The sequence below is a fragment of the Mesoplodon bidens genome (assembly GCF_964165515.1).
Source record: "Mesoplodon bidens genome assembly, chromosome: X".
NCBI classification, from domain to species: domain Eukaryota; kingdom Metazoa; phylum Chordata; class Mammalia; order Artiodactyla; family Ziphiidae; genus Mesoplodon; species Mesoplodon bidens.
This window is the reverse complement of record NC_138163.1, coordinates 47,823,424-47,838,982: the sequence shown is the minus strand read 5'-3', so window position 1 is coordinate 47,838,982 and position 15,559 is coordinate 47,823,424. Positions and strand designations below refer to the sequence as shown.

General features: G+C 37.0%; 1 protein-coding gene across 4 annotated transcripts in view; it reads right to left on the bottom strand.

Moving 5' to 3' along the window:
• Nucleotides 1-722: 722 nt before the first annotated feature.
• The window catches only part of NUP62CL (nucleoporin 62 C-terminal like), a 79,383-nt gene continuing 64,546 nt past the window's right edge, over nucleotides 723-15,559 (bottom strand). For 3 of the 4 annotated variants that reach the window (XM_081222235.1, XM_081222234.1, XM_081222237.1), the window contains one exon: nucleotides 723-1,615. In XM_081222235.1, coding sequence (XP_081078361.1) covers nucleotides 1,524-1,615 — 92 coding nt within the window. In that variant the 3' untranslated portion in view covers nucleotides 723-1,523. Of the gene's footprint in view, nucleotides 1,616-4,505; nucleotides 4,573-15,559 lie in introns of all 4 variants that reach the window. The other variant, XM_081222236.1, reaches the window with a different exon arrangement.

Here is a 15,559-nt window from a genome sequence, read left to right as displayed (position 1 = left end):
TCAATAGGAGTACTGTAGCCTCCTCTTTCTTTATTTTACTGAGGAAGTTTACAGTAAGCAAGTACTGGTAGTGAAAAGACATAAAGGAATCAAAAAACTTGTGAGAAATGAAAACTAGTTTCTTCCCGTTGGGAAAACCTTCATATGGTCCAACTCTTTCTTCATGTTATAGACAAAAGATAATGCTCCAAATGAAATTATCTGTCCAGTTAATTAAGCAGGGACAAGAATAAATCCAGTATTTCCTTCTATATACTATGTTCTCTTTACTGAATGTGGAACTTAACGTATTCACAGACTACAAGAGTTGAATTGCCAAAAACAATAGGGGAAATGTCTTTATCTAGGATAACAATATTGTATTCAAACATTAAAGATTACTCAAGATAATACTCAAAAGCTGTTTACCTACAGAAATCATCCATAAAATTAAATGGTCTCTGTAATTTTGAGAGGTAATGAAAACTTACCTCATTAGAAGCTGCTACTTTGAGAAGTGTGGGTAGGAAAAAAAGAGGCCATGTAAGTTCTGATATTTGGTTTACTCATAAGGTGATGTAAATCACTAATACTCATTTCAAAAATATATTCTTTCCATAATATGTACCCTTCAGGATGGTCATGTTCAGTCAGTGCAACAGAAATTCAGCTCAGGAATTACAGGCAATTAAGCTTTAGTCACTCAAAAACTTTTAAGTAGTTTATTTTATTGTTATACTTTTATTTTTCAGAGCATTGCCTTTATTTATGACTTAGGTAAAACATGAAACACAAGAAATCAGACTGTTTCCAAGCTAAGAACAACGCTTTTTCTTGAAAAACAAATACACAAATACACAAAACCCACAACTATAAATCATATGCTAAAGCCAAGTAAAACACCAGATTATCTGGACATCAAAAATAAATGAATTGCCTGAACCATACCCTTTTTACAATAACCTAAATCAAGTCCCTAATCCATCCTAACTCTTCCTCCCTTCTCTGAATTTCTATTGCATACTTTCTGTACTTCATAACACACTTCCTTGTATTGTCTATACTGTTTTTTTATACAGACAGGCATTAAGTATATCTCAAAGTAGACAGTAAGTTCTTTTGAGGAGAGAGACTTTACAGTAGCTAACACTATACGTTGAATGTTAACAGGCACCCAGTAAGGACTGGTTGACATCTATTTTTTGGCAAACATTTCTTTATGATCTGGTTGGAGTGAAAAGGACAATGTGTGCTGGCGGTAAGATATGGAATCTAGCAGAGTAAGCCATGAATTGCACACACAGAGTCAACATCAAATAGGCTGCTGTCTAGACAGAAGAGCTGATATAGTTTTGATTTGCTAATACTAAAAGACAAACTACAGTATCATTCCCAACAGCACAATATTTAAGTGGGGGAAAAATACATGCAGCCTTTATTGCCACCAAAGATTAAATATTAACTGTAAATACTACTCTAACAAAAACCATCAAAATTTGTAGGTAATGTATAATCCAAAAACAGCATGCTGAAGATAAGGTCATTCAATCAAAAGCAATCCTGACATTGCATTCCTGCTCCTTGTAATGACAATACTCGAAAACTTGTACCTCTTCTACATTCCTTTGCAGCATGCCTATAAAGGGAAAAGACACACATCATTACTCAGAGGACAAAATATCCCAGGAACGTAACTTACATTCTCCCTTCAACATATGATTGACAAAACTTTACATGTCAAATTTTTTTTTTTTTTTTTGGCCACGCTGTGCGCCTTGTGGGATCTTAGTTCCCCGACCAGGGATTGAACCCATGCCCCCTGCAGTGGAAGTACGGAGTCTTTACCACTGGACAGCCAGGGGAGTCCCATACATGTCAATTTTAATAGCTTTAAGTATTAGAAAATACAGAGGAAGAGAAAAACATGCCTCTGTCTGGTTGGAAACTATTGCACAAGACTGTTCTTGATTTGCTCTCCCTAGCTTTCAGGGAAGTAACAGTCTACCTGACATTTCTATTTTGTTGAAGAGAAGTGTTAACTGCTTTTTACTCATTACAGCCTAAAAGTGTCCTACAGGATGGTCATGAAATTGAATGTGTGGATTTTGGTAGGTCTTTGCTGCCTATAAGCAAATTAGTACACTGAATATTTTCACATTTCAGTTCCTTTCTAATGATTTATTTAACTTGGTGGTCCTTAATTTGCTCAGGGGCAGAACAACACAAAATACCATTAGTTTCACCATATAGAACAGTAACTTTATGCAGTAAAAATAAGCTGTTGAAGTAAGTGTGATAATCTGAGTTTATCTGTTAATGTGCACAAATAAATTGGGTCATTTGTTTTAGTATTCATTAATGCTCACTGGTTGATAAGCAATAACTGGTGCCAAAAATTTAAGGAAAACTTTACAAGAGAAAAACTAAAAAATGAGGAACAATATACTTTAATTTTATTCAGCCAATTGGAAAAGAGCCAATGTTTTGCAGTTTTTGAGGTATAATACCTCATTCTATCTTATGACATATAGGCATTCTGTAAGATCACACCTTTTAAGAACAAGTGATTTAAATGATGGTTGTCTACTGAAAGGCTAGGAGAACAGTCTGGGAAAACACATCTCCTTTCTGTTGTAATAACTAACTGCAGGGACCAATTTTTTACCCCTGAATAACATTTTTCAATGTGACAGAAGCACAAATGAGCACTACAACAAACCATTAACTTGAGGCCAGAAGTGTCAACATAAGCACAAACTACTTATTTTGCTGATTGATACATATTAAATGCAAAAGAGTATTTTTATAAACATTTTTATAAATCAATGAAATGTCGAGAAACACAAGTCAGCATTATTGAAAGGCTTACCATAAATATTTTGTCATGGCTTCAAATTGAATTCTCAAGACTATCTCTGTATGAACATACTTTACATTTTTCAGGAGTTTCATCCCTTAAGGGCAAAAACTGCACCTAGGCACTTAACTGCCCAGAGTTCTGGTCCCATGATATGCGTCAGTGATTGTCCCTGCAGGCCTATTAAATTATACATCATACTAGAAGTAAAATGCTAGTAATAGTCAAAATTTGATGGGAACTATGCCATATACATTTGACATTATTAAAAAAGTAATTGTACTGAACAATATGAAAGTGAAATTAATAAAACAACTCCATTCACAGTAGCATAAAAAGAATTAAAACACTCAGGAATAAACTTAGCAAATGAACTATAAGAACTTGTACACTGGAAACTATAAATCATTGCTAAGAGAAACTAAAGAAGATCTAAAAAAATGAAGAGATATTCCATGTTCATGGATTGAAAGACTCAATAGTGTTAAGATGTCAATTCTTCACAAATTGATCTACAAATTCAATGCAATGCCTATGAAAATTCCAGAAGGCTACTTATGTAGATATAGACAAGCTTTAAAATTTACATGGAAAGACAAAAGACCCAGAATAGCCAAACCAATCTGAAAAAGAATAATAAATTGCAGGAATTACACCATCCAATTTTAAAACATAATACAAAGCTACAGTAATCGAGACAGCATGGTATTAGCATAGGATAGCCATAGAGATCAATGGAACAGAAATGAAGTCCACAAATAAAACCTTATATTTATGGTCAATTCGTTTTTAACCAAGGTGCCAAGACAATAAAATGGGGGGACGCATAGTCTTTTTCAGCAAACAATACAGGGACAACTGCATATCTACATGGAACTGAAGTTGACCCCCTACCTCTAACTATGAACAAAAATCAACTCAAACCTCTGTAATAACCTACATGGGAAAGAATCTGAAAAAGAATAGATATATGTATATGTATAACTAAAACTAACACAACATTGTAAATAAACTATACTCCAATATAAAATAACAATTAAAAAGAATCTCTCAAACACTTAAAAATCCTCAAGAAAATTCTAGCAAACCAAATCCAACAACATATAAAAGGAACTAGAAACCGGGACCAAGTAGAATTTATTCCATAAATGTAAGGTTGAATCAATGTTTAAAAATGTGTCAATGTAGGGCTTCCCTGGTGGCACAGTGGTTGAGTCTGCCTGCCGAAGCAGGGGACATGGGTTCGTGCCCCGGTCTGGGAAGATCCCACATGCCGCAGAGCGGCTGGGCCCGTCAGCCGTGGCCGCTGAGCCTGCGCGTCCAAAGCCTGTGCTTCGCAACGGGAGAGGCCACAACAGTGAGAGGCCCGCATACCGCAAAAAAAAAACCAAACCCAAAACAAAACAAACAAACAAACAAAAATGTGTCAATGTAATCCACCATATCAACAAGTTAAAGAAGAAAAATCATATGATTATATCAATTGATGTAGAAAAAGCATTTGACAAAATCCAGTACTCATTAATAATAAAAATTAATGATAAAAAGTCAGGAAAAGAGTGGAATTACCTCAATTTGATAAAAAGCATCTACAAAAAAACCTATACCTAAAGTCATACTTCCAGTGAAAGACTAAACTCAGAAGCAAGGCAAAGATGTTTGTTCTCACCACTCTTTTTGTTGTTGTTGTTCTCACCACTCTTATTCAACATGGTCCTGAAGTTCTAACCAGTGTACTGTGAGAAAAAGACATAAATAGCATACAGATGGGGAAGGAAAAAATAAAATTGTCCCTTTTTGCAGATGATGTAACTACCTATTGAGAAAATCCCAAGGAATCAAAAACAAAACAAACCCCCAAAATACCAAACTCCTAGAAGTGGGTTCAGCAGGCATACAAGATCAACATATAAAAATTGTGTTTTTATGTACTAAAAATGAACATGTGGAAACCAGAATTTAAAATGCAATATCATTTACAATCACTACAAATAAAATGAAATACATAGGTATAAGTCTAACAAAACCAAAACATATACATGATGTGGGTGCTGAAAATTACAAAATGCTGATGAAAGAACTCAAAGAAGACCTAAATAAATATTGAGACATACTATGTTCCTGGATGAGAAGAATCAACACAGTAAAGATGTTAATTTTCCCCCAAATTGATCTATAAATTTAATGTAATTCCTATCAAATCCCAGCAAATTTTCATGGAAATGCAAAGGAATTAAAATAGCTAAAACAACCTTGATGGAGAAAAATAAAGTGGGAGAAATTACTCTCCAAGATATTAAGGCTTACTATACAGCTACATTGATTAAGAGAGTGCGGTATTGGTGGAGGGAAAGACATATAGATCTACGGAATAGAGATCCCAGAAAACAATTTGATATCCATAGAGGAAAAAAAAACGTTGACCTAACCCTCACAGCTTATACAAAAATTAACTCAAAATGGATCACAGCCTTAAATATAAAATACAAAACAATAAAACTTGTAGGAAAAAACAGAGGAGAAAATTGGGGGTATATAGGACTACACAAAAAGTTCTTAGACTTCACACCAAAAGCATGATCCATAAAAGGAAAACCTGATAAACTGGACTTAATTTTAAAATCTTTTGTCCTGTGAACAACTCTGTTAAGAAGAGACAAGGTACAGAGTAGGAGAAAATATATGCAAACCACATAGCTAGCAAAGGACTAGTATCTAGAATATATAGTGAACTCTCAAAACAACAGTAAAAAAAATCTAATTAGAAAATGGACAAAAGGCAAGAACAGACATTTCATCAAAGAAGATATACTCATGACAAATAAGCACGTGAAAAGATGTTCAACATCATTAGCCATTAGGAAAATGCAAATTAAAACTTCAGTGATCTCACTACACATCTATCAGAATGGTTAAAATGAAAAAAAAAAGTGAAAATACCAAATGTTGAGGACGCAGACAAATTAGATTACTCATACATTGCTGGTGGGTATGTAAAATGGTACAGTCTCTCTGGAAAACAGTGTAACAGTTTTTTAAAATAAAACTAAAGACGCAACTACCATATGACCTAGCAATTGCACTCTTGGGCATCTATCCAAGAGAAATGAAAACTTATGTTCATACAAGACTCTGTACAGAAATATTCAGAGAAGCTTTACTCATAAGTAGCCAAAAGCTGGAAACATCTAAGATGTACTACAACAGGTAAATGTGTAAACAGACTGTAGTACATCTAAACCATGGAAAACTACTCAGCAGCAAAAAGGATCAAACCACTGATACACATAGCAATTTAGATGAATCTCTGGGGAATTATGCTGAGTGAAAAAAAGCCAACCCCTAAAGGTTACATGCTACATGATTTCATCTTATATAGTATTTTGAAATGATAAAATTTTAGAAAGGGAGAATAGATTAGTGGTTGCCAAGAATTAGGGGGCAGGGAGTAGGGGGGATATGGTGGGAGGGAGCTGGGTGTGGCAATAAAAGGGGAATATGAGGAATTCTTGTAGTAATGGAAGTATTCTGTTTTTTTTCTATGGTTGTGGATATACAAACCTACACATGTGATAAAATTGTATATGACTAAACACACACACACACACAAACACACAAAGTAAAACAGTAGAAATCTGAACAAGACAAATTTTATCAATGTTAATACCCCAGTTGCAATACAGTACTACAGTCTTGTAAGATGCTATCACTGGGGAGAACTAGGTACACTATAAATAGGAACTCTATATTATTTCTTCAGAACCTATATTATTCCTTACACTAAATGTGAATCCACAATTACCTCAATAAAAATTTCAATTAGTGTAAAAAACTAACCGACACAAATAAGGTTTTGATTCCCAATTTCTTCTAGAAGTGCCTGCTGAGTAGGCACATAATATGACCCCCAATTTATGTGAGGCAAGAGTTTTAACATTTATTCTCACTGCTTAATATGGTTGGCCATCTTTTCAGCTTCCAATATGGGTTTCCTCACTGTTGCATGCCTGCTAAGCCAAAGACAGATTTTAAGGTTTTAGTTACTGAAACTAATTAAAAAATTTAAAAAAAAAGGTTTTAGTTACTGTAGAATATACTTCAGTATTAGGTTAGGCTGCTGTTTGAAAGCAACCCTGAAATCTCAGGAGTTTAACCTAATTAAGGTTTATTTCTCATTCAAAAAGGGGAAGAAGGAGGTAGGAAGGGGGAGAGAGGGAAAGGGAGGGAGGAAGAAAGGAAGAGAGGGAAGGAGGGGGAAAAGAGAGAGAGAGAGAGAACACTGTCCTCCCACTTATCATAGGTACTTTTAAGAAGATTCCCAGGTTATTGAAACTAAAGTAACACTCAGAATAAATATACCTGAATTCTTACTGCTAATTGTGATCTGATGAGAAGAACAGCGTTTCTAGAAACAAACGAGGCTCTCCACTCTGCCATGAGAATTCTCATCCTGATCTCACCACTGATACATTAAGGTGGTGATGGGGGAGACCTTCAAGATGATGGAAGAGTAAGACATGGAGATCACCTTCCTCCCCACAAATACATCAAAAATACATCTACATGTGGAACAATGCCTACAGAACACCTACTGAACATTGGCAGAAGACCTCGGACTTCCCAAAAGGCAAGAAAATTCCCATGTACCTGGCCATGTGGCTGACAGGGTCTTGGTGCTCTGGCCGGGTGTCAGGCCTGAGCCTATGAGGTGGGAGAGCCGAGTTCAGGACACTGGACCATCAGAGACCTCCTGGCCCCACATGATATCAATCAGCAAGAGCTCTCCCAGAGAACTCCACTTCAACGCTAAGACCCAGCTCCACCCAACAGCCAGCAAGCTCCAGTGCTGGACACCCCATGCCAAACAACTAGCAAGAGAGGAACACAGCCCCACCCATTAGCAGAGAGGCTGCCTAAAATCATACTAAGTTCACAGACACCCTAAAACACACCACTGGACGCATCCCTGTCCACCAGAAAGACAAGATCCAGCATCATCCACCAGAACACAGGCACCAGTCCCCTCCACCAGGAAGCCTACACAACCCACTGAAACAACCTTACCCACTAGGGGCAGACACCGAAAACAGCAGGAAATATGCACCTTGAGAAAAGGAGACCCCAACCACAGAAAGATAAGCAAAATGAGAAAACAGAGAAATATGCAGCAGATGAGGGAGCAAGGTAAAAACTCAACAGACCAAACAAATGAAGAGGAAATAGGCAGTCTACCTGAAAAAGAATTCAGAGTAATGACAGTAAAGATGATCCAAAATCTTGTAAATACAATGCAGAAAACATAAGAAACATTTAACAAGGACCTAGAATAACTAAAGAGCAAACAAACAAGGATGAACAACACAATAAATGAAATTAAAAATTCTCTAGAAGGAATCAATAGCAGAATAACTGAGGCAGAAGAACAGATACATGACCAGGAAGAAAAAGAGTGGAAATAACTACAGCAGAGCAGAATAAAGAAAAAAGAATGAAAAGTAATTGAAGGCACTCTCTGAGACCTCTGGGACAACATTAAATGCACAAACATTCGAATTATAGGGGTCCCAGAATAAGAAGAGAAAAAGAAAGGGTCTCAGAAAGTATTTGAAGAGATTATAGTTGAAAACTTCCTTAATATGGCAAAGGAAATAGTCAATCAAGTCCAGGAAGTGCAGAGAGTCCCATACAGGATAAATCCAAGGAGAAACACACCAAGACACATATTATTCAAACCATCAAAAATTAAATACAAAGAAAAAATATTAAAAGCAGCAAGGGAAAAGCAACAAATAACATACAAGGGAATCCCCCTAAGGTTAACAGCTAAGCAGAAACTCTGCAAGCCAGAAGGGAGCGGCAGGACATATTTGAAGTGATGAAAGGGAAAAACCCGCAAGCAAGATTACTCTACCCAGCAAGGATCTCATTCAGATTCGATGGAGAAATTAAAACCTTTACAGACAAGCAAAAGCTAAGAGAATTCAGCACCACCAAACCAGCTTTAAAACAAATGCTAAAGGAACTTCTCTAGCCAGGAAACACAAGAGAAGGAAAAGACCTACAATAACAAACGCAAAACAATTGAGAAGTGGTAATAGGAACATACATATTGATAATTACCTTAAAAGTAAATGGACTAAATGCTCCAACCAAAAGACATAGACTGGCTGAATGGATACAACAGCAACACCAATATATATACTGCCTACAAGAGACCCACTTCAGACTTAGGGACACATACAGACTGAAAGTGAGGGGATGGAAAGAGATATTCCATGCAAATGGAAATCAAAAGAAAGCTGGGGTAGCAATTCTCATATCAGACAAAATAGACTTTAAAATAAAGACTATTACAAGAGATAAAGAAGGACACTACATAATGATCAAAGGATCAATCCAAGAAGAAGATAGAACAATTGTAAGTATTTATGCACCCAGCATAGGAGCACCTCAATATATAAGGCAAATGCTAACAGCCATAAAAGGGGAAATCAACAGTAACACAATAATTGTAGGGGACTTTAACACCCCACTTTCACCAATGGACAAATCAACCAAAATGAAAATAAATAAGGAAACACAAACTTTAAATGATACATTAAACAGGATGTACTTAATTGATATTTATAGCACATGCGATCCCAAAACAACAGAATATACTTTGTTCTAAAGTGCTCATGGAACATTCTCCAGAATAGAACATATCTGGGGTCACAAATCAAGCCTTAGAAAATTTCAGAAAATTGAAATCGTATCAAGCATTGTTCTGACCACAATGCTATGAGACTAAATATCAATTACAGGGAAAAAAATGTAAAAAAATTACAAACCCATGGAGGCCAAACAATAAGCTACTAAATGGCCAAGAGATCATTGAAGAAATCAAAGAGGAAATCAAAAACTACCTAGAAACAAATGACAATGAAAACATGATGACACACAATCTATGGGATGCAGCAAAAGCAGTTCTAAGAGGGAAGTTTATAGCAATACAATCCTACCTCAAGAAACAAGAAACATCTCAAATAAACAATCTAACCTTACATCTAAAGCAATTAGAGAGAGAAGAACGAAAAAAAAAAAAAAACCCGAAGTTAGCAGAAGGAAAGAAAGCATAAAGATCAGATCAGAAATAAATGAAAAAGAAATGAAGGAAACAATAGCAAAGATCAAAAAAATTAAAGCTGGTTCTCTGAGAAGATAAACAAAATTGATAAGTAATTAGCCAGATTCATCAAGAAAAGAAGGGAGAAGACTCAAATCAGTAGAATTAGAAATGAAAAAGGAGAAGTAACAACTGACACTGCAGAAATACAAAGGACCATGAGAGATTACTACAAGCAACTCTTTGCCAGTAAAATGGGCAACCTGGAAGAAATGGACAAATTCTTAGAAATGCACAACCTGCCAAGACTGAATCAGGAAGAAATAGAAAATATGAATAGACCAATCACAAGCACTGAAATTGAAACTGTGATTAAAAACCTTCCATCAAACAAAAGCCCAGGATCAGATGCCTTCACAGGTGAATTCTATCAAATATTTAGAAGAGTTAACACATATCCTTCCCAAATTCTTCCAAAATATACCAGAGGAAGGAACACTCTCAAACACAATCTACGAGGCCACCATCACCCTGATACCAAAACCAGACAAAGATGTCACAAAGAAAGAAAACTACAGGCCAATATCACTGATGAACACAGATGCAAAAATCCTCAACAAAATACTAGCAAACAGAATCCAGCAGCACATTAAAAGGATCATACACCATGATGAAGTGGGATTTATCCCAGGAATGCAAGGATTCTTCAATATATGCAAGTCAATCAATGTGATACACCATATTAACAAACTGAAGGGTAAAAACCATATGATAATCTCTATAGATGCAGAAAAAGCTTCTGAACAAAATTCAACACCCATTCATGATAAAATCTCTCCAGAAAGTAGGCATAGAGGGAACTTATCTCAACATAATAAAGGCCATATATGACAAACCCACAGCCAACATCGTTCTCAGTGGTGAAAAACTGAAATTATTTCCACTAAGATCAGGAACAAGACAAGGTTGTCCACTCTCACCACTCTTATTCAACATAGTTTTGGAAGTTTTAGCCACAGCAATCAGAGAAGAAAAAGAAATAAAAGGAATCCAAATTGGAAAAGAAGTAAAACTGTCACTCTTTGCAGATGACATGATACTATATAGAGAGAATCTTAAAGACGCTACCAGAAAACTACTAGAGCTAATCAATGAATTTGGTAAAGTAGCAGGATACAAAGTAAATGCACAGAAATCTCTTGTATTCCTATACACTAATGATGAAAAATCTGAAGGAGAAATTAAGGAAACACTCCCACTTACCATTGCAACCAGAAGAATAAAATACCTAGGAATAAACCTACCCAAGGAGACAAAAGACCTGGATGCAGAAAACTATAAGACACTGACGAAAGAAATTTAAAATGATACAAACAGATGGAGAGATATACCATGTTCTTGGATTGAAAAAACTAGAATTGTGAAAATGACTATACCACCCAAAGCAATCTACAGATTCAATGCAATCCCTATCAAACTACCACTGGCATTTTTCACAAAACTAGAACAAAAAATTTTACAATTTGTATGGAAACACAGAAGACCCCGAATAACCAAAGCAATCTTGAGAAAGTAAAACGGAGCTGTAGGAATCAGGCTCCCAGATTTCAGACTATACTACAAAGCTACAGTAATCAAGACAGTATGGTACTGGCACAGAAACAGAAATATAGATCAATGGGACAGGATAGAAAGCCCAGAGATAAGCCCACACACCTATGGTCACCTTATTTTTGATAAAGGAAGCAAGAATATACAATGGAGAAAAGACAGGCCCTTCAATAAGTGGTGCTGGGAAAACTGGACAGCTACATGTAAAAGAATGAATTTAGGACACTTCCTCACACCATACACAAAAATAAAGTCAAAATGGATTAAAGACATAAATGTAAGGCCAGACACTATAAAACTCTTAGAGGAAAACAGGAGGAACACTCTTTGACATAAATCACAGTGAGATCCTTTTGGACCCACCTCCTAGAGAAATGGAAATAAAAACAAAAATAAACAAATGGGACCTAATGAAACTTCAAAGCTTTTGCACGGCAAAGGAAACCATAAACCAGACCAAAAGACAACCCTCAGAATGGGAGAAAATATTTGCAAATGAAGCAACTGACAAAGGATTAATCTCCAAAATGTACAAGCAGCTCATGCAGCTCAATATCAAAAAAAAAAAACAAACAACCCAACCACAAGATGGGCAGAAGATCTAAATAGACATTTCTCCAAAGAAGATACACAGATTGTAACAAACACATGAAAGGATGCTCAACAGTACTAATCATTAGAGAAATGCAAATCAAAACTACAATGAGGTATCACCACACACCAGTCAGAATGGCCATCATCAGAAAAATCTACCAACAATAAATGCTGGAGAGGGTGTGGAGAAAAGGGAACCCTCTTGCACTGTGGGTGGGAATGTAAATTGATACAGTCACTATGGGGAACAGTATAGAGGTTCCTTAAAAAACTAAAAATAGAACTACCATATGACCCAGCAATCTCACTACTAGGCATATACCCTGAGAAAACCATAATTCAGAAAGAGTCATGTACCAAAATGTTCATAGCAGCTCTATTCACAATAGCCCAGAGATGGAAACAACCTAAGTGTCCATCATCGGATGAATGGATAAAGAAGATGTGGCACATATATACAATGGAATATTACTCAGCCATAAAAAGAAACGAAACTGCGCTATTTGTAATGAGGAGGATAGACCTAGAGTCTGTCATACAGAGTGAAGTAAGTCAGAAAGAGAAAGACAAATACTGTATGCTAACACCTATGTATGGAATTAAAAAAAAATGTCATTAAGAACCTAGGGGTAAAACAGGAATGAAGACACAGACCTACTTGAGAATGGACTTGAGGATATGGGGAGGGGGAAGGGTAAGCTGTGACAAAGCGAGAGAGAGGCATGGACATATATACACTACCAAACGTAAGGTAGATAGCTAGTGGGAAGCAGCCGCATAGCACAGGGAGATCAGCTCGGTGCTTTGTGACCGCCTGGAGGGGTGGGATGGGGAGGGTGGGAGGGAGGGAGACACAAGGGGGAAGGGATATGGGAACAGATGTATATGTATAACTGATTCACTTTGTTATAAAGCAGAAACTAATTTAAAAAATAAAAAGTGTGAGGTACTAGGCTTCCCTGGTGGCGCAGTGGTTGGGAGTCTGCCTGCCAATGCAGGGGACGCAGGTTCGTGCCCCGGTCCGGGAGGATCCCGCGTGCGGTGGAGCGGCTGGGTCCGTGGGCCGTGGGCTGGGCCTGCACGTCCGAAGCCTGTGCTCCGCGGCAGGAGAGGCCACAGCAGTGAGAGGCCCGCGTATGGCAAAAAAAAAAAAAAAAAAAAAAAAAAAAGTGTGAGGTATAAGTAAGTAACTGTAAACAGTATCATGCCCCCTTTATCTGCCCCAGCTCAAGTCGACTCCACCCCAGAGCAAACAGAGCAATTACTGTTCCCTTTACTTGTTTGACACATTCTCATTTGTTAATAGAAGTTCTTTTATCAGAATATTCAATCTCTATAGATACAAGTTTGTGGAGAAAAGCAAGAGCCGTTATAAGATAAAAATATTCACTAATGAACTGACCTCTAAAAATGTTAGCCTGCACTAACTTCATTTTTAGTTTAACACTGGTGTCTCTAGGACACAATAGTTTCTTCCAAAAGGAGTGATTTAAATACCAAAGGATTGAGAAGCACCAGGGGAAAATTGATGAAGCCCTTTCAAAGAATGATTTTTTATGATGGTGTAGCAAAATTCATATGATGCGAATTGTCTCTCATACTATCAAACAATTTTTCTGTCAGGAAAATTTTTTTACAAACAAAAAACAGCACCATACTTGTGTGATAGGTTGAAAAACATGGCCCAAATGTTAGATTAATTAATGAGTTAGTAAATACCTAGGAATGTAAATTTTATATCCTGGAAAATAGGATACTGTATTTTCTTGAAATTCTACTACATTTTCTTCCTCCATTCTGCATCCTTTATTTTTGAGAAGGAAAATACCAAATAATTACCCTTTCATCCCTTCCCTTTTGCCACCCTCTTGATGTTTTTAAGTACCATATGGTACCTTATAAGGTCTTTGTAGTGGTTTGAATGGTGGCCCCCAAGAGATATGTTCATATCCTCACCCCTGCAACCTGTGAATGTGAGCTTATTTGGATAAAGGGTCTTTGCAGATGTAATTAAGTTAAGGATCTATGGATTATCTTTGGTGGGTCCTAAAGCCAATGATAAGCATCCTTAAAAGAAACAGAAGACACAGAGGAGAAGGCCATGTAAAAACTGAAGCAGAGATTGGAGTTGGGTGGCCACAAGCCAAAGAACACCTGGAGCCACCAGAAGCTGGAAGAGGCAAGGGAGGCTTTGCCCCTAGAGCCTTCAGAGGGGGCACTGCCTTGCGGACACCTTGATTTCCAACTTCTGGCTTCCAGAACTGTGAGAAAATAAGTTTCTGTTGCTTTAAGCCACCAAGTTTGTGGAAACTGTGATGGCAACCTTAGGACACTAGTATAGCCTTGCTTGTGATAAAAAGCCTTAACTTGTAAACTAGCTGAGGAGGGGGGAAGGAAGTAGTCAACTTTCAACCTTCACTTTTGGCCCAGGTAGCCATTATACTTTTTCTTGGTATCAAGGTTGGATTGAAGGTATAACATGTCAAATTACTCAGCCCTAGTCATACTGACTAATTACTGAATAATAATCATTACTCATAATCCCTACTCTGCCATTATCTTGATAATTTAAGCAAATTATTTTATCTCTTTGGGTCTATGTTTGCCTCTCCCTAAAATTAAAGAAGTAAGTTAGATCAGAACATCCCAAACTGCTATCTTGAGGAATTCTCTTTTGAAGGATATAAACAGGTATGCCCCACAATACCCTCACCCAGAGCCAGGGACTGGGGGTGGGTAGTGCTCTGTGTTCAAATAAATATAGGAAGCTCTGGGCCAGATGTCTGCTATGTCACCTTACCCCCTGGCTATCGCTGATTTGGATACTAAGGCAACTAAGCAAACTGGACCCAGAAATGATAGTCTTCGCTGGTTCCTAGAAATGGGGATAAATAAACTCAGGGGCCATTAGTTAGTCACAGTCCTACCTATGTACAGAAAAGTGGAGAAAACTACTCTTCATATAGATGATAATGGAGCAGAGAGGCAAAAATGGGAGCTCGGGTAGCCCCAGAGCGGGGAAAAATGGAGACATTATCTCCTGATGGATTTGGGCTTCTTTAGTTCCAGCGAGATACTTCTATAACCATAAAATCAACTCTCTTCATTTTGCCTACATAATTTCAGTAGGATTTTGTTACTTGCATCCAAAATAGCATTTACTGAGATAGGAAGATTAGCATTTGGTAACTAACATCTTATTGGTGCATCTAAAATACTACAGAGAGAAAAAGTACTGCAAAACAAATCCTAGCTGAAGGCCTAGGGATGGGAATTAAAGTTCCAAATAAAGAGGAGAAGAAAGCAAATTTTGCACACTTCACAATTGACTTTATCACTTACGTTTTAGCACTAATTTAGTTAGCAAAAGGTCTAGCATAAAATTTAATGCATAATCCCTGTTCTCGGGGATT